The 27328-nt window shown below is 46.9% G+C and overlaps 3 protein-coding genes across 5 annotated transcripts in view; 1 reads left to right on the forward strand and 2 right to left on the reverse strand.

Annotated features, from left to right (window-relative positions):
• Positions 1-17013, reverse strand: part of Glut4EF (Glucose transporter 4 enhancer factor) — an 87388-nt gene extending 70375 nt beyond the window's left edge. Inside the window, exon 1 of the mRNA XM_089084276.1 lies at positions 15534-17013. Coding sequence (XP_088940402.1) covers positions 15534-15920 — 387 coding nt within the window. The 5' untranslated portion in view covers positions 15921-17013. The remainder of the gene's footprint in view (positions 1-15533) is intronic.
• LOC105430591 (uncharacterized) lies at positions 12268-25360 on the forward strand. 3 transcript variants are annotated; one of them, XM_089084277.1, is made up of 5 exons: positions 20537-20887; positions 21862-22095; positions 22354-22514; positions 22651-23268; positions 25039-25360. In XM_089084277.1, the coding sequence occupies exons 1-4, from the start codon at positions 20642-20644 to the stop codon at positions 23219-23221; spliced, it is 1212 nt and encodes a 403-aa protein (XP_088940403.1). In that variant the 5' UTR covers positions 20537-20641; the 3' UTR covers positions 23222-23268; positions 25039-25360. The 3 variants fall into 3 exon arrangements, with proteins under 3 accessions (XP_088940404.1, XP_011642517.2, XP_088940403.1); XM_089084278.1 differs by lacking the exons at positions 20537-20887; positions 25039-25360 and adding an exon at positions 12268-12598 and having other exon boundaries at positions 22651-23452; XM_011644215.3 differs by lacking the exon at positions 25039-25360 and having other exon boundaries at positions 20368-20887; positions 22651-23452.
• Positions 23783-26289, reverse strand: Lipt1 (Lipoyltransferase 1). The gene is made up of 4 exons (XM_089084279.1): positions 25591-26289; positions 25118-25225; positions 24689-24902; positions 23783-24492 (listed from the first exon to the last, which is right to left on the reverse strand). The coding sequence occupies exons 1-4, from the start codon at positions 26104-26106 to the stop codon at positions 24134-24136; spliced, it is 1197 nt and encodes a 398-aa protein (XP_088940405.1). The 5' UTR covers positions 26107-26289; the 3' UTR covers positions 23783-24133.
• Between the last annotated feature and the right edge of the window lie 1039 nt (positions 26290-27328).

Here is a 27328-nt window from a genome sequence, read left to right on the forward strand (position 1 = left end):
GGCCGGCCCCCGCGGCGGAATCTAGGCTGCGACCCGCTTCGCCGTATCATTTAGGTCATTGGGTTCGGCCGGGTCCAGCGAAACCGGGTAAACGCGACCCACACCCATTGCCATGAGTCTCGCGCGAGCGCGCCTGCACTATAGAGAGCCCCGCCATGCGCGCGGGCGCGGATAGATCGCTACGCTCGGAGCTCCGACGTAACCGCTATTACAGCCGGCTCATTGTCGGGACGAAATGGCACGCGGCGGCCGCAAAATGCAAAGCGGCCGGCCGTTGCGGTTGTATCGAGCGAATATTACCCCGCGCGCGCGATGCCTCCGCCTCCTTCTCCTCCTCCTCCTCCTCCTCCCCGCGTGTCGCGACGTCTGAGAGATAGCGATGAACGAACGCCGATACTCTACCCGTTCGGAGTATCTAAGATATTCTTTTTTCTCCTCCTCTTTACAGCGGCATCGAGTATCGCAATCCGTATGCGATCTATGCGAGCCGTAAAAGAGAGAGAGAGAGAGAGAGAGAGAGAGAGAGAGAGATGGCTGCGCGCGCGTAAATAACGTATGTAAAACTTTGTCACACCGGTGTTTGTCACACATTCGAAACTTTATCCATAGCAACATGTGTCGTGAAAAGTGAGCGCGCGGTATACGTTACGCGCGATCAATGTATGCGAACGCGTTTCTTCCCTCGTGTCGTCGGATTCGTCTAATTGTAAGTATCATATTATCTTCCGTTCGAGCTGGATGTTCCAACACGCGCGCGCACACGCACGCACGCACGCACGCACGCACGCACGCACGCACGCACGCACGCACGCACGCACGCACGCACGCACGCACGCACGCACGCACGCACGCATGCGACTGTCGACGTCACTTTCTCGTGGTGTCCGAGAACCTTTGTGAATTATTATAGTCGCGAGACGATCGTCTGGAAAAAAAAAAAAAAACGCCGGAACAAATCGGCGAGTCGATTTCGACGTAACGAGAACGATGAGGGTGCGTGTCGGTCAATATTTACCGTTAACGATTCGGACGTGCGAACGACTTGACGTCCTCGTTATGTCGTGTACCATACGGCCGGGCGTTTTTAGCGCGCCGTCACGCGCGTTTCGACGCACATCGCGCGCGTCCCATGCGTATGGCGTAGCGGAGCGCAGATGGGGGAGGGGCAGGGGGGTGCGGGAAGGAAAGAGGAGACAGAGAGAGAAAGAGAGAGGGGGGGGGGCGAAGCCTATACCTCCTCGCCGTTATATCACAGCCGACGTTGCGTAAAATACCACGCGCTACGACAGCGGGCTGGCACACGCTCCTCTTCTGTTACAGAGTACGTACGTCGTGGCCGCCTTTCGCCCCTCTTCTGGCCCCCTTTTAAATCCACCTTGTGATCCCACTCTCTCGTATTGCCGCTCGCCACATCGCCGCGCGGCGATGCGATCCTCGCCGGGTCTCTTTATATATATATATATATACGCGCCTTTACTCGCGTGTATAAATCCACGCCGGGGCTCCCCGTCGTACGCAGCGAAAGTTTGTTTTCGTTCCTTCTCCCCCTCTCGCCCTCTCGTCCTTCCCGCCTCCTCCTCCTCCTCCTCCTCTTCTCCCCCTTCTCCTCCTTTCTTCACTGTGCTTTACCGTCGTCCTCCTTACCGGAATTCTTTTTTAATCTCCGTGCCGGGCATCGGCGACCGCTCCGCGTGATCCAATTCGGATTAATCGACGAAGAAACGCAACGAAAGCGACACCGACCGTCGAATACGCAATCTCGAAGATGGAGTCACAATTCGCCGAAAAACTCGGCTATTTAATTTATCCGCTTTACCGAAAATCAACGTGGTGAAAATGGTTTCTCTAGGAATTCCGCGAACGTGTCGGAAACATCCATCCCCCCACGGAGCGAATTTGTTTCGGAAACGTTGAAATAGCGAACGCTATCGAGAAAAGCGAACATAGGACTATCCTGTGCTAGAGCGATTGCGCGGAACACGATGAATGAACGCGTTTAATGTCCTCGTAGTCGAGCTTGCGCGTAAAAGAAGGCGAGGAAGAGGGAGAAGAGGAGGGCGGTGAGGCTGTGCCTTGTTTTATCGATGAACAGATGTAAAATCGGGGATAAAGGGGCGCGTGTACACGTCGCGATACCACGATGGGGCCCAGGCAATCTTAATATCGCGGACTCAACGAGGTAACTAAAGAGTGCATTAAGATAAACGACTTCCACACGTATACACGATACCCCGTAGCAACGAGATACGACGGAGTACACGCTCGCGATTCCGCGCGTATATGTATATGCATCGCGCATTTGCATTCGCGAAGTTTAACGAAGTGTAGCGCAAGAAGCGAAAACGATAATGACACCGATGTCGGATCGCGCAGTATATTACAAGAATATGGCGCGAGCGGTACGTAATCACGGAATTTCCGACTCCTTACAGTCACATTTTTATGGGACTCGGTGAATTTAACGGAGGCATTACGTCGTATCGGAGCATTCTCAAGTTTTTTTTCTGTATGCTCTCTCTCTCTCTTTTTTTTTTTTTTTTTTCGTTTTATTCCGCGACGAGAGCGGAGCCGAGAGAGGCAACGTTTCGTGATCGACGTCGACGCGGTGCGTGGCTCGCGTGCGTGATATAACACCGTGAAAATGGCAGTTTTCACCTCGTTCGTTCGCGATCGCTGCCGTGCGCGGCGACGGCAAAGCGCAACACAAATGCGCGGCCGCCGGGAAGGATCTGCATACATCCAGATTCGGTTTTTTTCGATATCCCGATGAACGCGCGGCAAACACGCGCCGTCACGTTGGGGACACCGTTCCGCTTGGTTGTAACGACGACAATAATAAACGCCAGTTTGTTCACGCTTCAGCACGTGGAGAGAAAGGAGGGGGAGAACCGCTGTCTCTTCTCGCGAGGCGAATATCTCTTGGCACACACTTGGCGATCTCAACTCGGTCAAATCGTCGGCGCGCAATATGCGCCCGATAAAAAAAAAAAAAAAAAAAAGAAAAAACGCGTGCAAGCGCGATCTCTCGTCGCGCGAATCTCGCACTCTATCTATTTTTCTCCGGCCTAGAATCTCCTCGGCAAAGCGTTGCACAAAATCGCGTAAAATCGCTCGATCGATGAAGTGGAAAACCGGCGGCGGTCGCTTTGCTCGTTCGCTCGCGCGTCCCACATCGCCGAGACGCGGACGCACTCGCGACTAGCAATGAATTGAAAACAAATCCGGCCCGGGTCCAGAACCAGGACGGAACATCGATAAGAAGACGACGACGATGCCGGGGGAGTCATGAGATTCGTGCGAGATGACAGTGAAATCTCGCTCGCTATTTTCCCTCAAGATCGATGGCGCAACGCGCCGACAATGCGATCTGAAGACTCTTCCGCATGTCGCGATTTTACACCGCGAGAATCCACTGTATTGTTGACCGCAAACCTGGTCAGTTGGCTCCTCGGATGATTTATTGATACTTCAAAGTATTATATATCAGTTGTGTTTAAAGGAAAAATCTTGTAACTTTTAGGATTTGTTTTTTAGGAGAGTCGATTCCTGTCTGGATAAAGATATCGACGATTCAATCGTCTTATGAGCAATTAATAATAAGAAATTACACTTTATTTTTCATTTAATTTGATTTTAATGGTATTTTAATCAATTTATGGATCACTCATTACTAAAAATATTCAACATTAAAAAATTGAAAATTCGCAACGCGATAATCTTCCTCGAGATTCTCACGTCGAGGGTAACATTCACGTTAAATTAAAAACGCAAAGAATCCGTATGCAAAAAGTGGCTCACCGGGTCTAGGATAACCCCGGTGTGCCGTTGTACATGACAGCGTGAAATCTGACGTTTACCACGTTCTGTCAGCTGTTCTTGACACATTAGCGGATCGAGGCCTCGGCCAATTGCGAGCGCGCGGCACGGCGTTTCGACACGACGTGTCGCCGTCACCAAAAAGGTTAAATTCTTCGTGCGCGATTTATCAGCGCCGGCGTGGCGAAAAACTGTGACGTGTGAAAGCGGTCTAACTACGCGTGTGTTTTTAGACAAGGACAGCGACAGCGGCGGCGGGAGCCGGCCGGCGTCGTCAATGACGCCTCTCCCGCGAGCGCCCTCCTCCCCCTCCCCTCCCGCTCCTCCTTCAACAGTTGGAACGCGGCGTGTTGTGTACAATCGGATACCTTCTCGACCCACTTTTCTGAGAAAGGCCCGACCTCGCTTTTCTCTCCTCGATGTAGCGAGTACGCGCCACTTTTCCTCGCGTCCTCGTGTTCCATGCGGCGGAACGCGGCGCGCGTCCATTACTGCCGTCGCGGAAACGTCGAACGACATTGTCAGAAAACTTTTATGCAACATTGTTCCCCGTCGACGTCCCGGCGGGATAGCGGCGAATGCGGCGCGTCGCAAAAATCATTTTTCCGCGGATCCGGAACGTACATTCGCCACGCGCGTAACGAAGTTTTTTTCGAACTTTCTCGAATTTATCGCGAGCGCGAGTGAGGTCGAACGTTACATAGACGTCGACTTAAAAGAATCGAAAAGTACGATTCGCCGGTGCTTATCGTCGCTCGAAATGAAAGCACGGCACTTGGAAAATCGATAAGTGTTACCCTTGAGCGATCAATCGTATAATTTGCGAACGACGACGACGACGACGACGACGACGATGACGACGAGGTTACACACCGCGCTTCCTTTATCCACGATTGCCGTGCACCAGCGACAAAACCGTTTCTGCTGAAACGGTTATTGTACGGCGCAAAAGAAAAGAAGAGAAGCGAACGCAGCCGACAATCAATTTCGCGCTCTCCGGTGCTCTCGCCTCACCGCATGCATCACGATGCTACTTCTTGCTAATCGTAATCGGCCGCGAGTCGAGGTGGAAAAAAAGAAGAATCGCACGTGGTTAAAGCGAGGGATATTATCGCGGCGCAGCAAGATGATTTCCTTGTCGGCTAAGTGGAAGGAATAATAATGACCGCGAGAGAGATCGACGGGGAGTCCTGCGGAAGACGCCTGATGCATGCCGTGCATCTCCCTTCCTTTCCTCTTCGGCTGCCCTCTCCCTCTCCCCCTCCCCCCCCCCGGTCCCCTACCTTTTCCGTGTGTCCATGCGTTACCTCCGCACGCACAAGGTTACATTATCGATCATAATTTACGACGCGTACGTCGTTACGTCACGCCGGTGCTTCGTTTACGAGCAAAGTGGGAGAAACGTACGTGCCTGCCGAGCGGGATATCAGCTGATTCCTCACCAAAAGCGAATTTAAATTTGAAAACATTGAATCCGATAAGGATTCACACGGCTCGGATAAATGAGATAAAGCATCGTCTTTAACATCACCCTGGACATCGCCCTGGAGATCCTGCTATGCGCGAGTTTTCTTAAAATGTCAGGAATGTGTCCCCTTCGGACGCTGATAAATACGAATAATACAAATTCTTCGAATAAACGCGATAAGGTCAGAAGCAAGAATGATTAATGTCGAGAAATATAAGAAGTAAATTATTGATATCATTAAGTGTTAGACCGCCGTCTTCATTCTTGTTCTCTTTCGAAAAAATTTAAATTTTTATATTTTACAACAAGCTTTATTTCGCACATTTTTCAGGAAGTTTTTCTTACAGCTGCAATGTTGGATGCGGTGACTTTTTTCAAAAATCTATGATAATAATTTATTTATTATTATATAACGTTTCCACATAATGTATACATAAGAATATAAATTATAAAATAATATTAAATTAAAAATGTATTAAATTTAAGAAAAATTTTCACTCCCATATTTTTTTAGGAACACACTGAAAAGACATTCATTTTTAATCAAGTGTAAGCTCTAATAAAATTAAAAAAAGCTTAGATACGCCATACCACTCCTCGATATCTAAAACCATATCGTAACCTTCATAACGCGGAAAATTTACGACCGTATTTTACACGATGCAAGAGTGTCTTATCACGCGTGTCTGAAGCCGAAGAATTCGGAAACATTAGAATTCGAGTCTCGCGTGTAGATAGCGTCATTCGCGAGTAAATTCATCGCGGTGAATTGAAAAGAAAATCGCGGTTCGAATTAGATCGAGCTAAAGGACTTTCGCTTAGCGCGGTCGACGTTTTCACTCGCGAGCAACGGGGACGTAACACGTTTCGATATGAGCACGCGCGCTTATTCCGCCACGCGTGGGCGAGTCAGCAGCGATTATTTCGTCCGATGAAATTCCAGAACGGCGACGACGACGGCAATGCCGGGGGAGAGGCATACCAACACGCGCGCGTTCCGTTTCGCAATTCTGACTCGCCGACTCCTTCGCGAATCGACCGCGACGACGACGACGACGACGATGTGCAACTCATTTGAGGGAGGTCGCCACGTCGAGCCGGTGAATTTTGCGGGCGCGTGTCGCATATGCATCGCACCGCCGCGACCGTCAACGAAGCCGTTCCAAGGTGATTACACGCCTGGGCATGTACTAACGATTGCGACACGAACGGCGGCAGCGGCGGCGTGAAAGGGGGAGGGAAACGACTCTCGGACCGACCGGCCGCCGGTAGCAACCCGAGGAGAGAGGGTGACGTCGCGCGTTGTCGATCGGCGCCCTATGTCGATCGAGTATTTACGAGTGGCGATCGACCATTATTATTTCCAAACTCAAATTCGAGCTCGCGAGTCAGCTCACTCCGAGAGAAAGGTGAACCGCCACTTCGCGGCGGCTGTAAGAGCGGCCGCGTTATGTCACCACGTCTTATCTTACCCGGGCTTTCGATAAAAAAAAAAAAAAAAAGGAAAAGAAAAATCGCTTCTTCGCGCCGGGATAAACAGGTTTCGATACGCGGCACTCGAATGCAATACGGAATCGTATCGCGGGGCGAGTTACGGCGGCGTTCGTTTGAACCGCTCCGGGAATATCGGTGACGCTCGCTCGGGCTCAAGTGGATGAACTTCCTCTTACGTCATAAACTTACATCGGTTGCAGCGGAGGCCTTTTCAAAGGTGGCCGAACCGCATTTAAAGCTCTTGTTGCGTCCACTCGAGTCACTCGGGATGTTTCTCTTTGAAGCGATCGTTAACCCGTGAACGATCGCATTAAAAAAGATGCACTTTGCCTTAAATTAAAATGACAAGGAATCTATATAAATGAGAGAGATACCTTCAATCGGTGGCTTTAATTACAAGAAAACAAAACAACTTTGCTATAAAAATAGCAAAGTTTCTTAATCAAGTTGCTTTTTTGCAAAATTATATTTGTCCTTTTATACTTATACTAATACTTATCAAACACGGTATTTAGTAGATTAGTACAATGAAAGTGAAATTAATGAAATTAACATATCCGCAAGAAGATAATTTCTATGGCCATTGGATTATAAGAAAAAGAAAGACGTATCATTGTCCATAAGTGTGGCGCGGACGGCTTAACGATCGCTCCCGGGTTAATCTCGACAGGACTCGCGAAACGAACCGCGATAACATACTCGAGGAAGGTGTTGTAAGAGAACCTTCAGAGTCGCACTGTGAGGACGAAATTAAAAGAGATGGATTTAGAAATCGTATTCGCGGCAGAATCCCTCGGGCATCCAAGGCGGGTTCGTCGATTTCTCAGTTTGCAGCAACAGGCGTGATTATATCAATGTAAAAAGAAAGTTGCATGAATATACGAGTGATCAACGGGTCGAAGAATGGCAACATCTAGGTGTTATAAACGTCATAACATTTACCAGATGCCTTTTCGGAAAGAGCGCGTCGTGTCGAGGTATTTATAGCGAAGAAGTAGGCAACATCGAGTAATAATTGACAGCTAACAGCGCTTGACATCCGCGCGTCGTATTTCAAATATTAGAATTGAATGATGGGTAAATCAACGAATCATTTCGTGTACAAAATTCACGAAGGAAAAGTGACATCGGATTCTTGTTTCTGAATTCGAATCTTAAATCTTGGGTGCCACTCGAAAAGTGCCGATCTGTAAATGCCAAGGCATGCATGACGCACAGCGTAGGCAGTCCCGGTGCACTTCTGCAAAGACTTCTCTCTCTCTCTCTCTCTCTCTCTCTCTCTCTCTCTCTCTCTCTCTCTCTCTCTCTCTCTCTCTCCTCCCTCTCCCTCTCTCTCTCTTTCTCTTTCATTTTCTCTCGTGTCTGTTTAGCATGCGCTTAGACTAGCTGTTTCTCGCGAACAACGCATGTACACACGCCGGCCTGGTTAATAGCGCGCGCAGCAGATATCCGCGATCCATCTTGCGTAACCTATTTACCGACCAAGTGATGCGAGCACGTATGACATAATTCAGCACAACTCTGAGAAATCTCTCGAATCATCGCGGATGCCGTTCAAACGATCGACGCTGTAGCTCGCATTCTTACCGCACATCCGATATCCAAACAGCTCAACTTGGAATGTCGTTCGTCCCCCCCCCCCCCCCCGATATAACGCGATTTCTATTTAGTAACAGTCAAATTTTTCACGTCAGACATCCTATAAGCATCCATATCTACTCGCGGTATATTTTTTGTCTTAATTAAAATCCCATGATATACTGCAGAAATTTAACTGCAAACTCATTACGCGTCAACATTTATATTCAGAGAGAAGTATGTCAATACTCGAGGAGCGTCGATAATTTATTAAAGATATCGTATGACCGGGAGCAAACTTTCTCCGATCGACAATGAAAATATTTTTCTCTCGCGAATCTAAGCGAACGACCTCGTGATCTAAACCGGATGTTCGTTTACCCGGCCTTCTCGTGAAAACTTCCGATCCGTATGAAAGCTATATAATGATGGCCATCGAAGGCAAAGCCTTCGTGATGGATTTTCTACCTCCAACTTTGCGATAACCTTGACAAGATGAGAGAGAGAGAGAAAGAGAGAGAGAGAGAGAGAGAGAGAGAGAGAGAGAGAGAGAGAGAGAGAGAGAGAGAGAGAGAGAGAGAGGGAGGGAGAGAGAGAGAGAGAGAGGGAAAGAGATTGGCCACCTGCCGTCGGCGGCGAGAGTAACTGGAGCGATGAATTATACGTTGGATATCATCTTGTGGCTGTCGGCAGCTGTTGAACGGACGAGGAGCCAAGAACGAACGCGGCGACGAATCAAACGAGCCGGCGACTTCCGCGGATAAGCGAGGCCACGGCGAAAAGCAAGGAGATATTAAAACCGGGGGCCGCACCGGCAGAGAGATAAGACGGCGTTATTTGCCGGAAGCGTTAGCCCGGCGCAGATAATGCGGTCCGATTGCGACGGTTTACGGAGAAACATCCGCGACGTCACGCGTGTTTGCGAGACAAACGCGCCAGACAAACGAGGGGGATGAGAGCGAACGATCAAATATTTGTACGCTAATTTCGTAATATTCGGATATCGGCCGGTAATCTCTCCGTTAATAATACACGGTAATACTGTCCAATTGCTAGTAATGCCTGTGGCAATTTCTGCGGTATACATACACACATACATACAATATACATATATCGTGTGTAGCTACTGGGTTCAGATACTGGGTCAATGACGGAACAAAGTAACAGAACGCGAGTGCTTTCGAGGTTACCAATTTACGATGTTGTTAAAAGTTACAAATCAACGAGATTGTAAAGATCGTAAAGTATGTCACTCAACAATCATCGAGTCCTTATAAAGTAAAACGATCGAGGATACGTTTCGTAGATATCGCGACGTCGCGCAACTAATAAAGCGACACACCATGTAAATTATCAAATTTTCTACATTGTCACCTCAGTCTTACGTGTCAAGATTCCGCCAGTCCGCAGTCTACGACCGCGCCAGCCGATCGACGCATGCACTCTCGTTGTTTACACCGCGGTAGACGCGCGCGCGCGCGCGCGCGCGAATATATCATAATTGGGGCCAGTCGCACAGATTCGGCCGCGGCTGGCGGCCGACCAGCCGGCCGGCCGGCCGGTGCCGGGATGTCTATCTTTGGATCCACGCACGAGAAATATGTGTAAGCGCGCGCGCGCGCGCGAGCACACGAGATCTCTTACTCAATCGGCTCACGCCTGTCGCGCCACGCCGCACCGTGCTACGCTACGCTGTGCAATGCCGTGCCGTGCCGTGCCGTGCCGTGCCGTGACCAGTGACACCGTTAAACGCGGCCATTATTTCGAATGCGTGGCTGCGGGTCGGATATTTCCGTGGCGTGGCCGTAGATAGTGCCGGCCGGCCGGCCGGCCGGCCGGCTAACCAGCCGGCTAACCGGCCGGTCGATCGGTCGAACGGCCCCGCGACGCACTCTCGACTTTCCGCGAAATGAACGCACTCCCACCGCGTAGCGTTCCGCGCACCGCAAAGTTCCGCCATCATCCCTGTCGTCACAGTGAAATGCATTCGGGGTCAGCGGTGCTCAGCCGTGTGCGCTTTTATCACCGTCCCCAGCAGATGGCAAAACAAAACGCTCGATTGGCACTCCGCAGATTTGCGTGCCACTACGAAGATTTCAAGTTTATGTCGGATCTTCTAAAAAAAAATCCGTAAATTGAAAAAAATTTTTGATACCTTTTTTTTTTACATTTTCGAGAATCGGGAAATAAAATATAAAAATGAAGTATTTGAATCTGAGAGTTTGTTTTTTTCTCATTGAGTTGTTTCCCGAGCGTAAACATTTATATATTTCTTTAGTTTTGTCTCGATTTGTATCCCCTTTTTTTATCCAGTTTATTTATTAAAACCCGACAAAAGTTTTACTCGACTAAAAGTTCTTGAATATTTAATTATACATGTAATTTATTTTTCCCAAATTATTTGTTATGTAAATCTGATGCAGAAATTTAAAAAGAGGTTGTGTATGTTTGCCTCCGCGAAAAGTACTTCCTACTACCGAAGCACCCGAGTTCCGTCGCAGTGAAATGCGCGAGCCAGCGGTGCTCAATCTCGTCCGTCCGCGCGCAACTATCCATTGGCGTCGGCGTCGGCGATAATGTTTCACGTATATATTTGCATGATTCAACTGTACAAGACTGCGATTGAGATAAGTCAACTACGAATGAAGATCTACACCTGCTGCGGATGAAAACATGACGATTGATCGAATAACTAAAGATGCTGTCGTCGAGATCTTTTGATACAAAAACATTAATCATTTCTGAAACGAGCTGACCATTTGATATCGCATTTCCCAATTCTCTTCGTGTCTCCGTCACGTTTTACAGACTGCCCCATTAGTAATTAAAATGTTATTGAATACTTTTATCCGTACTTAAATTTCAAATAACATCGCGAGATAATATTTTCCTTCACGGTTCCGCGATTTAATACGCGTCGAAAACACATATAGTTACAATCATTTACGTCATTAACCTTTAGCTCAGCTGCTTTTACGTCATTAACCTGACGGAGTGTACATCTTTTCGACAAACATTTTATTTCTTTGTCTCTTCCTTCGTATTGACATTAATGAAGGAAAAGATATGTTTTACACTTCGATAAATAACAAAAAATTAAATGTTATTCCGACAATTATTTATATTAAAACGGGCTTAAGAGACAAGTAATAATTTGCGAAATTACATGACACTTCTATACGGTGCACACTCTATGTAACTCGACCGGCGCGAGCAGTTAAAGGTTAATAGTGAATTAACATTTCATCGTAAATCGGCGTATACAGGAGCGTGCGCGAAAATATCCGGGCCTTACATGAAGTCGTTAAGCGGGAACGCGCGCAAGAAGATATTACGACGTACGGAAGCATCGAAAATTATCACCTACACTTATTTACACGATTGAGCAAACAGCCACCGTTATTTACCGATTCGCGGTTGAGCGACCTTCGGCATCGTTAAAAATCCACACGCCGCGCGCCTCTGCCAACGATGGATTCCGCCTATCTATATTATACGCGTAAACAAAATGCCTATGAATCGTTTGAAGGATCGTTACTGCGCCTCGGGGAGCTCTATCGGGCCATTAATCGTGGCGCCTCGCGATTAAAGCTACAGGCGTCGACGCGGCCGGGGCCGTAAACCTCTCACGATTCCCGGGGAATCGGTGCACGCCGGGGGCAGTCGTGTTTACATGCGCGCGAGTAACGGAAACGCAACTGTATCCTCGAAAAAGATCGCGAGGTCTCGCGCGCAAAAGGGAAGAGAGAGAGAGAGAGAGAGAGAGAGAGAGAGAGAGAGAGAGAGAGAGAGAGAGAGAGAGAGAGAAGGAAAGAGATTCGCGTAATGTCATTCGCCATTCGCCATAAAAATCGCAGCCGGATACCGGTAATAGCAGCCTCCGCGCGAGATCCTACTACGCGGCACAAAATATCACGCATTTGTCGCAGGAATTCGATCGTAAATCATAGACGCGCCAACGGTCGGTCGGTCGAGCGATCGTCGAAGCAGCACCGCGACAGTGCCACAATCGGACGGGATGGGGGAGGGGGGGAAGAGGAGCAGAACAGAGGGGGAGAGGGGAAGATACAATAAAGAGTCGCGGGGAGACCGGACGCGAGCATGCGCGCGCACGCGCGCGAGTGAGCGAGCGAGCGAGCGAGCGTCGCGTACTGCACGGATCCGGTTCGTTTTTCCACGGCGCACCGCGGTTTCTGCGAAATGGAGCCGAGCCGCTGGTCACGCCTGAGCTGCCTAACGGAGGTAAAGAGATATTGCAAGATATATTAATGCGTTCCACGTGGGGTCACTCCGGTAGCCGGTGCACCAGCGAGTACTACCGTATCCGCTTCGCGCGCGCAAACCCGCGCTTGCTCGCTCGCTCGCCCGCTCGCACGCACGCTCGCACGCTCGCACGCACGCACGCACGCACGCACGCACGCACGCACGCACGCACGCACGTCGCACCGCCGCCGGGCACAGTGCCTCTCATTACGAATCTTCACCGCGCCCACGTATAGCGGTATCGCGTACTACGTGTATTCCTCCGGCACGCTTCACCGAGCGTAATGGTATATTACGTATATTACTCGAGGGATAAGAAAAGTCTCCCCCCTCCCTTCCGTGTGAAATTCCGATGGGTGGATGTACAAGTCTCGGATGTTGTTAAGGTATACCGAGTATCACTCGTTATAAATGGGGATTACGGGAGGGGATTTCGTTAATCTATGGGTCGACATTGAGCTTTTCCTCTCAAGCGTACCAGCAAGCGTCGCGTCGCGATCTCATCAAAAAACGATTAATAGCGGGCTAATTTGTTACACGAATCAAATTTACAACAAATATAATTTTCGCATGATAAATCGCGTTATGCCGCGTGCTGGAAGCGATTTTGTTAAAGCACGTAGAGTGAATTGATTACGCTAATTGTTGAAAACTTTTTCTTAGTCAACGGTTATATTCTTCTCGTGCTAAGGGGCATTTACCGCGGTATACTTGCACCGCGAATTCCGAGAGCGTGTAAAAATGGACGCGACGAGATGGCACGTAATTCAAGCCGGGGCTCCGTAGAGAAAATTGACGGATTGCGCATCGTGTACGGCATCGTGTGACGTCAACGACACCGAGAAGCGTTTCCCTCTGTTAACCCACTCGTTAACCCGTCCGCTTATCGACTTTCAATTTTACCGTCTCGAGTCTGTGGCGAGACGTTCCTTGGCCCGGCTCCGTAAATTCACTGCGTTTGGCACGATGATAACGATATTGGTAACTCGATGGCATATGACATTGCTCTAAAAAATCCCTTAATTTAACAGTGTTGAAACATTAAATACTATTTCACAAATATATTATTATGTCTTTAATCGTTAATATTATAACTTCGAATTGTTAATAACATAATAAAAATTATTGTGTTTTTAAAAATAAAAATGTGCCATTTCTTAAAAGAAGAAAAACAAAATTGGACATTTTTACATTTTCTCGAAAAGTACGATACAAAAGTTATTAATCAATTTGAAACGGAGTTGTAAGGGAAAATGATTGAGATTGGAAGGAGAGATTCCGAGATGCGATAAAGATCCCAGCTATCTTAAAATACGATTTATCAAAGTACGAGTACATTTTCCGACGGAGGAAATAAACTCGCTGAGATACATTTTAGAATTTGCCCCGCGTTGTCACCTCCATGACTTTTCTGTCGCGAGGAGCGAGCTTTTCCAGCGAAGGTGGAAGGGGCGAGAGGCGCGAAACGGGGTTAAAGGAGGCGCGGCTGGATTCTCCGGTGACGGAGCCGGCGTTCTACCAACGCGCTCTCGAATTGGGATGCAACGCGTGACGAGGTGAAGCTTTCCCTCCCCCTACCCCGTATCATCTATCCCGTCAGGGGGAGAGACGGAGAGCGAGAAAGACGGGGAGAGCGTCGCGCTCATGCGCACCGCGTAAATAGGGCAAGCCACTCGATCGTCCACTTTAGGAACGGGGTCACGAAAATTAAATTTTCTGATTAACGACACACACGCGCGCATCGGCGTCCGCCGCCGGCCGCGCCGACGTGTTTTTTCACGATTCCTCTTTCTTTTTTAGTAGCTCTCGCGTATCTTTATATCCCGCGTCCCGAGGGGGGTTGCCGCGTCCGCCGCGGAACATAAAAGCTCTTGTATATCGCGACATGTAAAATTCGAACGGCAGAAGCTCGGAGAGCTTTTTAGATCGGGCGCGTTTATAGATCGCCGCGATCGAAACGCTCGTTTCGTTCGTCGAGGATCGGGTCCGGAGCGGGAGGAGGGGAAAATCGTGGCGTTTCGTGGCGAGAACCTGACGAAATTAGATCACGCTCGGATCCTGTGATCCATCGACGTTGTGTTGGGCGAGCGCGTATCGCTCCGTTCCGGAGGAGCCGGGCGCACGCACGACGGTCATGCGATTACCGGGCGTTTAGCGTGCGCGCAAGCGCGCGACGACTCGCTCCTTTGACGCGCGCCCTGCCCGCGTCGTGCGAGCGCGAGACCCGGGATGTGACGCCATATCTCGTATAGCACGCGAGTACGCCCGATATTACGCCTTCGATTCGCTAATCTTCTTAAGGAAGCGTTAACCCGCGCCAAGAATATCCAAATCGCGTCTACGCGAAGTCTGTAACCGATATTGCGAGGCTTTTACTTTCGAATTTACGGTTTTCTAAAAAAGCTTCTTGAAAACTTAACGCCTGTAGAAATATATATATATATATATATACTTTCAGTTTTTAAAAGTATAGAATGCGTCCCGAATTTAGCGCTGAGCGCTTTAGAGGAGGTATCCGAAGATACTTTTTATCGAGAAAATTGGCGCTCCGCTTCCCGCGATTTCGACAGGTAGAATTTGAAGCTGAATACCACGAGGTCTTTTAAACTCTATTTATGGCCGCGATAACATCGCCGCGCGGGCAATCTTTATCGTTGATTCGATACGTTTGTATATCCAACCGGCAATCCGGCTATCATTCTCTTTACGAGTAAAAATTTCCATCTCACGACCGAGTTCCACGCGCGAGCGTTGCCAAGGATAAAAGTTTGACTACTTGCCACACGTGTGTATTCATGATCAGAAGTTTGCGACACACACACATACACACACACACACACACACACACACGCACGCACGCACGCACGCACGCACGCACGCACGCACGCACGCACGCACAATATAACAGACTCACCTCCTGCCCGTTCGGGGCAATGACCACGTCTACCTCGTCGAGTTGCTGGCGATGTTCCGTGACCTCCGCGTGAATCTCCCTACCGTTGTACGTTAGATAAACCTTCTGGCCGGGTACCAGCCGCGCGCTGGTGACGGAGCCGAAGCCGGGTCCGATCAGATCGCGGTCCGAGTACTCCTTGGGACTCGGCGGCGGGCTGCCGCCCGTGATGTCGAAGCGCACGGAGTACAGGGTCTTCGGCGTGACGCTCTTCTGGCCCGGCGACTCGGCGGCCTGCGGCGTCTTCACGGCGCAAATGGCGCCGCTGTAATACTTGCCGTCCTGGCCGGGAGCGCACACCCTGGTGCCGATTATGCTGCGTTTCGCCAGCCTCTTGCCCGTCGACATTATTCGCAGCTTCTACGAGCCGACGCTATCACTCGGTTTCGCACAGATCAGGAGGATCCTTGTACCTTGCGCTGTGTCTTTCTCTTTCTCTCCACCGGTCCTCCCTTTCTCCCCTTCCTCCTCTTCGCGATGGAGGATCACTCGATCGTTCTCGTCGATCGTTTCCTCGCGGGAAGTCCCGTTGCGGCGCGTGACACGGCGCGAAACATTCACGCGGATTCGACACTTCTGTTGCCCCTCACGCTCGCTCTTGTCCACTCGCGACACTTTCTCTTTCTCTCACGTCCTCGTCGCGACAGTGTTCGTCGGACGAACGCACGGATCCACAGAATCACGTCTGAGAATAACGCGCGCGTTGCAACGCAGTAGCAGCAGTTCAAGATTCACGATGCGAGAGTGACATACACACGCCTACAACACGTGCTCCGAAATTTAACGATTGGCGAAATCCCCCCCCCAGAAATACGAGAAGTCGGTCTTTTTAAATTCGGAGGCCGACCGTCGACCGTACACGATGGATCCCACGAGCGAATCCCAAGAAGGCTCGACTCTTTCGCTCTCTCTTTCGTCCACTCTATCCTTCTTTCATCGCTTTAGGTCATCGTACCGACCGGCTTTTCGTCGCCACGCACCAATCACGCCGTCGCCTCTACCGGCGACGATGGTAGAGTTTAAAAGCTGCGAAGGAAAGGGAAGGAGGGTGTCGGTCGCGCTACGTCGTAGGGCACGGCGATCCCGCGGGGGGATCCCTCTCTTTAGACGCTGGAGGGACGCGGCGGCCTCCGTGGCCTGAACACAGAACTCAGCGTATCAACAAAGCGGCGTGCACCGTCGCCCGCGTTCGTCACGCCGTCCGCATATTCGAGGCACTTCGTGATCGATTCGTGGCGATGCGTTGGCGTGCACACGGCTGACAGCATAATAATACGTGGCTGACGCGCGCCGACGTTAGACGGAGATCCGGTGCTAGACGGCGTCCTGGCCGGGTCGTTGGAGTCGTATGTCTAATTGCGATCCGCACGGGAGAAGGACTCGCGGCGCCCGACATGTGACGCACAGCTGAGCGACCGGGAGGGACTGAGGACAGACTGCCAAGCGGCTTTCACTGCGCCGGCCGGCCGCCCGCCCGTCCAGGAAAAACAGCTGATAGATAACAACAAAGCCACGTGACCCGGCCTCGAGCGCCGATTGGTCGCTCGCGCTGACCTACTTACTCCGATTGGCTCGCCGCCCGGACAACGAGACGAACGGGAAAAAATCGCAGGCTTTAGAAGCCTAGGCAAAGAGCGCCTGCTCGACGAGACGCTCCACTCCGTCGTTGCGTTTCGCTTCTCTCCTCCGCGCCCCTCGTCCACGACGCGACTCCCTCTCTTTCTCTCGCCCCGGTCGCCGCGATTCCCCCTCCCCCTTTGCTCCGCGATTCCTTCGACGAGCGTGCGTACTCGGCGTTCCCGGCGCGTTTCTACGAAGCGACGCCAACTTCACCCGCGTACCTCTCGCACGAATACTCGACGCGAGATGCGCTCTCATGATCGCGCCTTTCTCTCCGAGTCGTTGGACAAACGAAACGGAGACGTGACGGTTCTCATATCGAAACCGAGTCGGCATGGCGGCGATCAGCTGTTGCCGCCGACGCCACGCACGCCCGGGCGGTTGTTTTTCGCCGTCAGCTGAGAAGGCCGGTGTGACGAAACCGACGCGGGCGGCGGTTGCGCGGAGCAAAGCTCCTCGCTCCGCCAGACCTTCCTGCGAATGCCCGCTCCCCCACTCCCTCTCCCCGGCGATAGCATACTGCGTCGTATTTTTCGGGAAATACGTCGAATTTCGGAGAAGACCCGACACGTGAGAGCGAGTGCAGGCGCACCGGGCGCCGAGGCGATCCCGCCTGCGACCCGCATTGCGTTTTCGCAGAGAAAAGCCGGGCTTTCCGCCCCAGCTGTCAGCTCTGATCGGCCATTTTACGTCAGCTGAGTCGTCCGATGACGACACACGGCGAGTGGAGGGTCTGCATGTATACGAGAACGCCGGCCTCTGCATCTAGGTTTCTGCCAGTGGCGAACATTCGTGAGGTTCGCAACTTTGGAATGATGACGACGACGACGACGGAGGTCGCGGGAAGTCGCGAGCGTCATTGTCCGCTACGCGCCATCGTTCTCTCGTCGTACGTCGAGGAAGCGATGCCTCCTAGCCTCCTCGTTCCACGCCTCACGATCTCGTAGCGTCGAGTCGTGGGTCGGCGGTCTTCGCTGGCGGCGCATGCGGGGGATGTCGAGGACGCGCGTGCTCAGCTGAGGGCGCCAGTGACGAAACTCCATGGAGTGGAGGGTCTTCGAGTGCTGGGACGCCCGACGGTACCGTTCTATCCCGGCGCGATGCGCAGTAAACGCGCCTCTCTTCCGATCTCGACGTTGATTCGATGGGGACGCTCGTTCGTCGTGGGACTCCGCATCGTCGATTGTCCCAGCTCGATCGGGGATCTTACCGGTCTGACGTTGGCTTGGCTTAGGTGCGTAGGGGATCGTCGTTTTGTCAAGTGGGATCTCGTCATGGCGGCGTGCGGAGGACGCGCGCGATGAAAATGGCCGGAAGACATTGCGAGGGGAACGGATCGGCAGGAGGGGGAGGTGAAGGCGGACACCGGCGAAATAGAAGGCGACGGTCCACCAGGCGTTCCCCAGCAGCCTATCCTAGATTTATTTCCGTGGACGTTGCGCAATGCGCGCGCCACGTTGATTAGCTCGCTGACTGCTGACCCTCATTATAAGTACGGAGGAAGGATAATGAGCGGTCATTCGTGCCGAAATCCCCCCGATGACTGTCTCGTCCCCTTCGTTAACTCGCCGCGATCCATTATCTCGATATCTGTCGGCTCTTTAGCAAAACGTTTCATTTAGGTTCGTCGTCGCGCCACTGCGAGGAACGTCCAGGACGACACATATTCCCAGTGAGCAAGATGCTGGCGGTACGCTAGCGATTTGCCAGCAGATTCGAGCAGAATATTTTCGTAGATTGGCATCAACTGCGTCCGTATTAAGAAGTTTGTGCTTTGCCAGAGCTGAAGCCTCTCTCGACGTAATTTGGCAGTAGATTGCCGGCAGAAATCAACCAGAATTTGCCATTTCGTAACCAAAATGATTGCGAAATGACAGAGTCCGCTTGGTTTTTGCAGTCAAATCTGTCATTACGTTCTATTAGCGAATTCCATTATTTCCACGAATAAAGTTTGTAGTCTACATTTTGCAAAATATTATCTATTTTAATATCTAATTCTTGACATATTTGGCTATCTATTCATTTAGATTTGTGTGTGTGTGTGTGTGTGTGTGTGTGTGTGTGTGTGTGTGTGTGTGTGTGTGTGTGTGTGTGTGTGTGTTGTTTGTTTGTTTGTTTGTATTAAATGCGATTTTTAGTATAAAAAACATGTATAAAATAAGAAGATAAATGTGTACGTCTGCATATTTATAGGTCAAATTCTTTTTAAGAGAAAAGCCTCGCAAAAATATTAAGCTCGAAAGTAGATTCGGCATATATAATAATATTTCAGAATCGCAAAACTGACAAAAGCCACAAAAAAGCGCTAATTTAGTAAAATTTAATATGAAATTAATCTAATTATGATTATTTAATTATAAACAAACAGGATTAATCATACAAATACCAAAATTAATTTTCGTTCCGAGTTATCAAAGTTTTAATCTTGATACTTGATATAAATTGTTTATCGAATAAATAAAACAGCATGAAAATATAATTATGGTGTAAAGAACATTAACATAACATAACTATGTGGATAATTAACATAAATATCTGAAAGATTATTTAAATAAAATCAAGCCTTTTCCTCCACTGATTTATCTGTCATCACCACCGACGAGATTACTCGTGATGAAAAAGCAAGACGGCGATAACAACGTGACTTCAATGCAAATAAATCTCATTCTTTCTTTATGTAAAAAATCAAATGAGTCCTACTGATTCATTCATATTAATATTTTGTCAATTTTGGTTTTAGAAAAAGTGAAAATGTTGGCATATTAATTGAAAAGGACTGAAAAGCTGTTTTTGTGAAAAACTTCACAGATTCATTTTTCTTGAAGAATCGGACGATCTTCAAGAAAAGATCTTAGCGAAGTTCCTTTCCTTTCAGTAGAGACACTTTCTTTTGAAAACAAAAAAAAAAAACCTTTTATTTGGATAAAATTTAACGGACACGTTTTACGCATCCCTACAAAATTTGTATAGAGAAAGAGAGAGACCCTCTTTTTTCCATGATATTAAACTAATATACGTAGATCATAGAATAAAGACAAGAAATTTTAATATTTTGAGAGAAATGTTGTTTCTATATAGATTTTTGTCCCTGCTTGATTAGTCTCGCCTCGGGGATAGAATTTCCATTAGGGAAACTCTCCTCGTATGCCCTTTCTCAGCGGGATATCTCCCGGTATCTCTGCGCTGCAAATTCCTGGAAAGATCGTAAGGTAACGAGCAGGATATATCGCGCCGGCGGTATGACGCGTCTCAATATACGCGCTTCGTCATCCGCACGCTTGATGTACGCGGTTCAGATAAGATTACATCCAGTACGCGACAGTTTCGTGGCCGGTTAAGACGAGGCGGGCAAATGCGTATCGGTCGCGAAAACGCCCGGAGGCAATAATGTCGGACGGCGAGGCCGTCGAATTTGGTCTTTCTACGAGCATCCCCTGGGACCCCACATCATGACGCGGGTGGCTGTCGGGACGACCTGGCTCGTCGCTCTTGTCCTCGACGCGGTCGCGCTCGTCGGTGCCGCATCGCCGGAACGCTGCCCGTCGTTGTGCATGTGCGGTACCTGGTACGAGCTGCAGCACGCGTCGTGCACCGGACGCCATCTTTACAGCATTCACACAGGTGCGCCGAGCACCGTGCAGGCCCTGGATCTGTCGAATAACTCGATATCGGTTTTAAAAAATTACGAATTGGCTGTGAGTATCACCACTGGTCGCGAGCGGCGTGTTTCAAATATTTTCCAGAAGCACAAATGGATTCTAAGGCTGCGAATATTGAGGATAAGAGCAGGCTAAAGCTCTTGGAAACGCTTGAGATATAATATATGTGGCTTTATTTTCGAAAAATTAAAACATGAAAAAGCTTTTCTAAAGGATTTACTATTTCTAATTTATCGGGTTTTACCTTTGGAATCTCCATTGCACGTTGACGTTCTTTCTACCTGAAGTATTACCCTTTTATTGTATAAATTTTTGACTATATGAATAATTTAACTTGAAAATATAAATCATCCGAAGAGATCATTAAAATATGGTCATTAAAATTTATCAAATGCCATTGTAACAGGAATAAAAGTTTCATATTCTTAAGTGTTTAGGAAACAGTGAATTCCTTATAATATATAAGTCAAAAGAACAAAATCTTTTTCGTTTCAAATGATAAATTTTCTCATACGAGATAACAATCGAGAAGTTGTTGAAATTGAATAGCTACGTGAGTTATTTTGTAATGACCTGGCAGAATGAAATTAAATTGATTTATTATATAGTACAAAAAATGCATTTATATATAAGCTTGTAAAGAAAAAGCGACAATTCTCTTGGTTTCATGACACAATGGTACATGTTTCAAACAAAAATTTCAATATGGACATTCATTCATTATGAAAAGAACTAGATACCTGAGATTTCTCTTCGAAATTGTAGTATTAATAAACTTGATGAAACAGAGAAAAAAGATAGTATATTCATATTATCGCTGTCAAGCATTCTAATGTGTGTGTGTGTGTGTGTGTGTGTGTGGGGGGGGGAGTGTAAAAGAGATTTTAAGAGATTATTTAGTTTTAATAATTTTCTGATTATCATATAGTATAGTTTTAAATAGAAATTTTAGATAGATGCATTAATCCTCGGATATCTTACATTCTTGCAATATTTCTTATTTATTTTAGGAAGCAGGATTGACGAGGCTCAAATATCTCAATCTGTCCATAAATGCGATTAGCGAAATCGATCTAAATGCTTTTAATGGATTATCCGAGCTGACGGTTTTGGATCTATCGAGAAATCATCTGTACTATCTCTTGGCGGACATTTTTGTGCCAATGAAGAATCTGCGAATACTACGCTTGTCAAAGAATAACTTCAATTCTCATGTACCGAAACTGGAATGCCCCTGGCTTATGGTAATAACAAAAATATAATTTTTATATTTGCGTCGATATTATTATTAACACGTTATATTGCACAATACTGATATTAACGTTATTTATAAAATTGCTTTTATGAAAATATGAAGAAAATTATATCAGTATTCATGATAATAAAACTGTAATTTTGGATTTAATATATTTAGTATTATTTTGAGGTATATAATTTATGAACAATTCAATCTCATAGAAAGAGAAGACATTTTCATTTAATTTGAAAATTATTTTATTCAGGATCTAAGTTTGGACTCATGTCAAATTAGCTATGTACCGATGGACATGTTTAACGGACTCTCCCATCTTCGTACTCTTGATCTTTCAAATAATTTAATGATTCAATTGGATATTACTACTCTTGAAAGCTTACAATTCTTAAGAAAATTATCAATAGAGGGGTAAGATGATGAATAAAAACATTTAATATTTAATCTTATTTCAATTTTAACTTTTGCTCAGTATTTTACATGCATTATTAAACTTTTACTAGATAATTAAAAATATTCTAAAAAAGCGTTATTTCTCTTTTTTCAGAAATCCCTGGTCCTGTGATAAGCTTACACGTGACTTGCAGGTATATTTGACCCGCAAAAATATACAATATCATGCGGTATGCGCGAAAAGTGCGGAACCTAAGAAGTTTGAAAAAATGGTAGTCTACAATCCGTATGTTAAGTATGAGAAGCGTCGGCCCTCGATAACTTCGAACTCGAGCATCAAAAAAATCACGAAAAAACATTCTGCGGTCGTGCCGACACAGGAAAGCACCATTAGATGCGTTAATGCGACAGACAAGGCGGGCTTTATAAAAGCGTTGGATTCCATGTCACCGTATTGGTTTTTTGCGATCGGATTTTTATTCGGTAGCGCGTGCGGTATGTTCACGTGTTACATTTGGCTCACAAAGAAGATATCTTGTTGTCGCGGATGTCGTCGCAGGCGAATCGACAACGACGCTCAAAGAGTTTCGTTGCTGCAAAATTTATGGCAATTCGAGGATTCTACTCTCAATGACACCGCAATATCTTGCCCTGATACTCCACCGCCACCGTATCGCGAAGTCATGCTGCGACCGGGACTTTATCGTAGCGCGTTACACAGTTAAATAGCAACGTTGCCGCAAATATTACGGGATATATTTAGGTACGAAAGGTAAAGTATTATTATACTATTATTGATTGACTTTTGTCATTTTGAAATTTAGTGCATGAATAAGCATGCTGCATGTTGACAATTTTTCATATTTATTGTATTGCATAAGAGAATAGTATCTTGCGAAGGTTGATATGTGATGATTTTGTTTAAATATTTATAATAAAGTAAATTTTTAGAGAAATTTGGTGCATGGTTATTTTTTATGACGAATAGGAGAGAAATTTTAACGATATTTTAATATTTAAAAACAGTATACATACTACTAACAAATACACGAAAGGCATATTCAAAAGACTTCTGTTAGGTGCTGCCATCTTTCTAAGTTTCTGACATGATTCTTAAATATATGTAAAATATCAAAATTTATTTTAAAATTTTGTCATTTAATACAAAAATTCAATTCGTAAAACGCAAACTACATTTCAAGACTTTTTCGTTATAATTACAAGGAGAAATAATTTGGATTATTTTCAATAATTTGTGAATAAATTAACAGATTGACAAACTCCAATCGTAGAAAAGTTATTTTATCTCATATAATAATTAATTCAATATACATAGCAATAAAAAAATTAAAAATGATATATCATTTCCTCGATAATATCAATGAGATAATTATGTATGATGTACGTTGTATTACGACATTCTTCTAATCAATGTTTAAAAATAGTGATAGTAGTAGATATGCTAGTAAATAACAACTCTTTTAAAAACTTTTTTGCATGTTACACACGCATATGTCTAAAATATTATAGGCATATAATATGTTATATATGTACAATATAATACAGTGTATATATAATTTTAACAATTATTTTCGTTTGAACACAATAATGTTATTGTGATTGCTCGAAACTCCTGGTCATTGTAGCGTAGCCTCATCAAGTCTCATATTATTTTCATCTACGCTTTGGGTGTTTAAAGTGACGGTTTTTCCACCAATCGCGGCGATTATGTTTTCTGTTATTTCATGATCGTATCTAGTGCCATGAAGATTACTAATCACACTCGCATCTTGGTTGAAGTCGGTTGATACTAATCCAGCGGGTAGGCTCATTCGAATTTCCTCAACGATGCCATTCTGCACCTCCAAGTTCAAATTCAAGCGATATACTTTACCATCATGGGCGGGAAAATCCAGCGTGCGGGTAACCGTAAATTTCGGTGTCTTGCCGAAATTCCAATTCCAGGAACGAAATTCGTTGGTAAAGTCATCAATTCCTGCAAAAATTCCAATTTATGAAAACAAATTTTGAAATTCCTTATCTATTAATTGTATTTCATACTTGACAATTTCCATTTGATAATCGACGCGGACAATATATAAAAATTCTTTCAATATCAGCCAATTTAATCATGTTATTAACTCTCACTTTCAATATATCATTCGCATAATAAAAGCTGTTTTTACACATACCAGGGAACCATGCTTCAGTTGGGTTGATAAACTTGAATCCTTTTTGTTGCTCAACCAGATCGTATCTTCCGTCTTCAAGAACGAGGGCTTTTGTACGCAAATATTCCCAACCAATGGCAGATAAGAGCTTATCCATTCGGATATCCCGGTTTATGTCAACCAAGTTCTTTATTGGAGAACGTATAGAAGCCGTCGCGTTTGTAAAGATATCATTCTGAAAGTGCAATCACCCGTTACCTCTTTTTTATTCTTTGCATAAAAATCATGAAAGTATCTTTCACAAACAATATCGTAATATTGATATATATATATATATATATATATACTGCCGTGGTATTATTGATTTATAGAGTTGTCTTGATGTGAGTACGCACATTTTATATGAGAATACACGCGTGTGCGTGCCGGTAATATGGAGGGAGGTCTTACCTCTTTTTTCTCAAGAGTTGAGCTCAGATTGGCTTTGTTCACGTTGACCAAGAGTGTGCAGTGATGATAAGCATTCGGTCTCCCCAATTTTGCAGCTGTTCCAGATATCTATGTCGTAATATAGTTAAAGAAATATGATGCGAGAATATGTCGATGAGAAATAATATTAAAAATATCTCTCTTTGCAATTTTAAAATAAACCCGAAGCGAGATATTATAGTTTCGCAATTGATCACTATAAAATCTATTTTTTGCTACATGCTCGTTACGTCATTCGTGTCGAAACAGTCTTCGCTAACGCGTTAATTATATAATATATGTTATTATATAATATATGTTATATATATATATATATATATATATATATATATATCACATAGATTATTTTCCATAGTATACGAACTGACACTTAACAAAAGATCTCGAATTGGATGTAGACAATTTTTTTTTTATAAATTCATTTTAAAGGATACTTTGCAGTCCCCATTGACTAGAATATCTTCGCGTTCGTTGATGACGCTCTTCAGGCCCCAGTGTCGAAGCAAGGCGTTCGTGATGATATTCAAATTGTATCTCCGATTGTACCTCTCGCGCGCAGTGAAGAATGTCAGATTGAGATTGCCATTGTCGTGATAAACGGTACCGCCGCCACTGTTTCGGCGCGCCAGTGCGACACCTGTCTTCTCAGCCGCCTGGACGTTGCACTCGAGCCAGGGATTCTGGTGGCGACCGAACACCACGCAGGGGTCGTTCCTCCAGAAGAGCAGAACGTGATGCTTGGAGAAGTCAAAGTTGCGATACAGCCAGTGCTCCAACGCCAGGTTGACGAATACATCAGTGGATTGCGATATGAATACTGACTTCTTGATGATGTCGTCGCCATCGTGCTGCGTGGTGCTGCAGGTCGATGCGTACCTGGCGGTCCGCCGGGCACCATCGAGAGATACGCTACGTCTGACGGCGACGAGCAGTCTAGCGGACAGGGACATTGTGCGTGGCACGTGCACGAGAGCAAAGTGGAAATCTCTTGGTTGCGTTGGGCGTGCGCTCGATTGCAGACTACCTGATCTGGTTCAACGTCAGCGTGACGTCAGATCACACGTGTAGATGACACATATATATGTTTCAGTCTTGGATCTAATAAACTTCCGCGCCTTGGATCAAAACGGTTCGATCGTTCTCGGACGACGAGGGTGGGCCTCTCTACTGAGGGAAACACTTGGAGACGTCGGTCTGGCTCGCGATTTTGGAGATCAGGTAGTCGTGCAGGGCGATGGTCTGATGCAACCACTTCCAGGTCTGGTCCAGGGAGTTAATGCGGTACCGGATACCCAGGCAATCTCGACAGTCTTTTTGCATTCCTCCGTGTGCTGACAGTTTGTACCGAGGTTAAATTCACCCGCGCCGAAAATCCAGATACGACTGGTCTGGTCGCTGGTTTTTTCTTCTCTCTACAGCCTACGTCGGCTACGTGACCTGCTGTTTAAAACACACCGAATAACCTCCCGAGTCGTCGTCGTCGTTGTCGTCGTTGTGTCGTGCGGCGTGAACTCGAACTTCGCTCGTCGTTAACACTTGGCGAACATGAAATGAGACGAGGAGACCTCGGATTTCGACTTTATACGGCACCCCGTCGCCTTCGCCGCGCGTCGAGGGAGGGGGATTGCGCTCGGAGAGGTTATCTAGGTTCGAGGCACAAAGTACAGCTGACGGGCGCGTGATACGGAATCGCGACGCCATTATCCTCTCTCCTCTCCTCCAGATCCCCTCGGTCCGCCTGCCCACCCGACAGATGGCGAATGCGCGCGCGCGCGCGCGCGCTCGACCGAATTTTGATCCAGGCGCGTAAATACTGCGATAAGGGCCCCCCGTCGTCTCGCGGTCGCGGAGGGGCGGGACGGGGGGAGCCGAGATCATGCGCGCGCGTGCGCGCGCGCTATCGCCAGACGTCTTGTTTGCGATACGTCTGACTGCACCAATATGCGGCCGCGCGTAAAACATAGCGAGGAATAAACACCGACCGCGTGCTTTTTTTTTAAGTGTTTCATAACTTTTTATAACAGGTATTTTCAAGTGTTATGTCACCGATACGAACCAAAGCGCATACGATATATTATATATTATTATTTGGCGCGTCGGTGATAATCCGTCTTGTGGAGCGTTATCTTAATATAATTAAAGTATAAATTCATGAAATTTGTAGAATCTAAG

This window comes from Pogonomyrmex barbatus, unplaced genomic scaffold, assembly GCF_055798465.1.
Source record: "Pogonomyrmex barbatus isolate J1 unplaced genomic scaffold, ASM5579846v1 scaffold8, whole genome shotgun sequence".
NCBI lineage: Eukaryota > Metazoa > Arthropoda > Insecta > Hymenoptera > Formicidae > Pogonomyrmex > Pogonomyrmex barbatus.

Excerpts from the sequence above, each read along its gene's own strand:
- LOC105430591 (XM_011644215.3), top strand. The coding sequence starts at position 20,642 with ATGACGCGGGTGGCTGTCGGGACGACCTGGCTCGTCGCTCTTGTCCTC. Across the intron at positions 20,888-21,861 it reads TAAAAAATTACGAATTGGCT|GAAGCAGGATTGACGAGGCT; the intron begins GTGAGTATCACC and ends TATTTATTTTAG. Across the intron at positions 22,096-22,353 it reads TGGAATGCCCCTGGCTTATG|GATCTAAGTTTGGACTCATG; the intron begins GTAATAACAAAA and ends TATTTTATTCAG.
- Lipt1 (XM_089084279.1), bottom strand. The coding sequence starts at position 26,106 with ATGTCCCTGTCCGCTAGACTGCTCGTCGCCGTCAGACGTAGCGTATCT. Across the intron at positions 25,226-25,590 it reads TAGTCAATGGGGACTGCAAA|ATATCTGGAACAGCTGCAAA; the intron begins GTATCCTTTAAA and ends ATTACGACATAG. Across the intron at positions 24,493-24,688 it reads AACTGAAGCATGGTTCCCTG|GAATTGATGACTTTACCAAC; the intron begins GTATGTGTAAAA and ends GAATTTTTGCAG.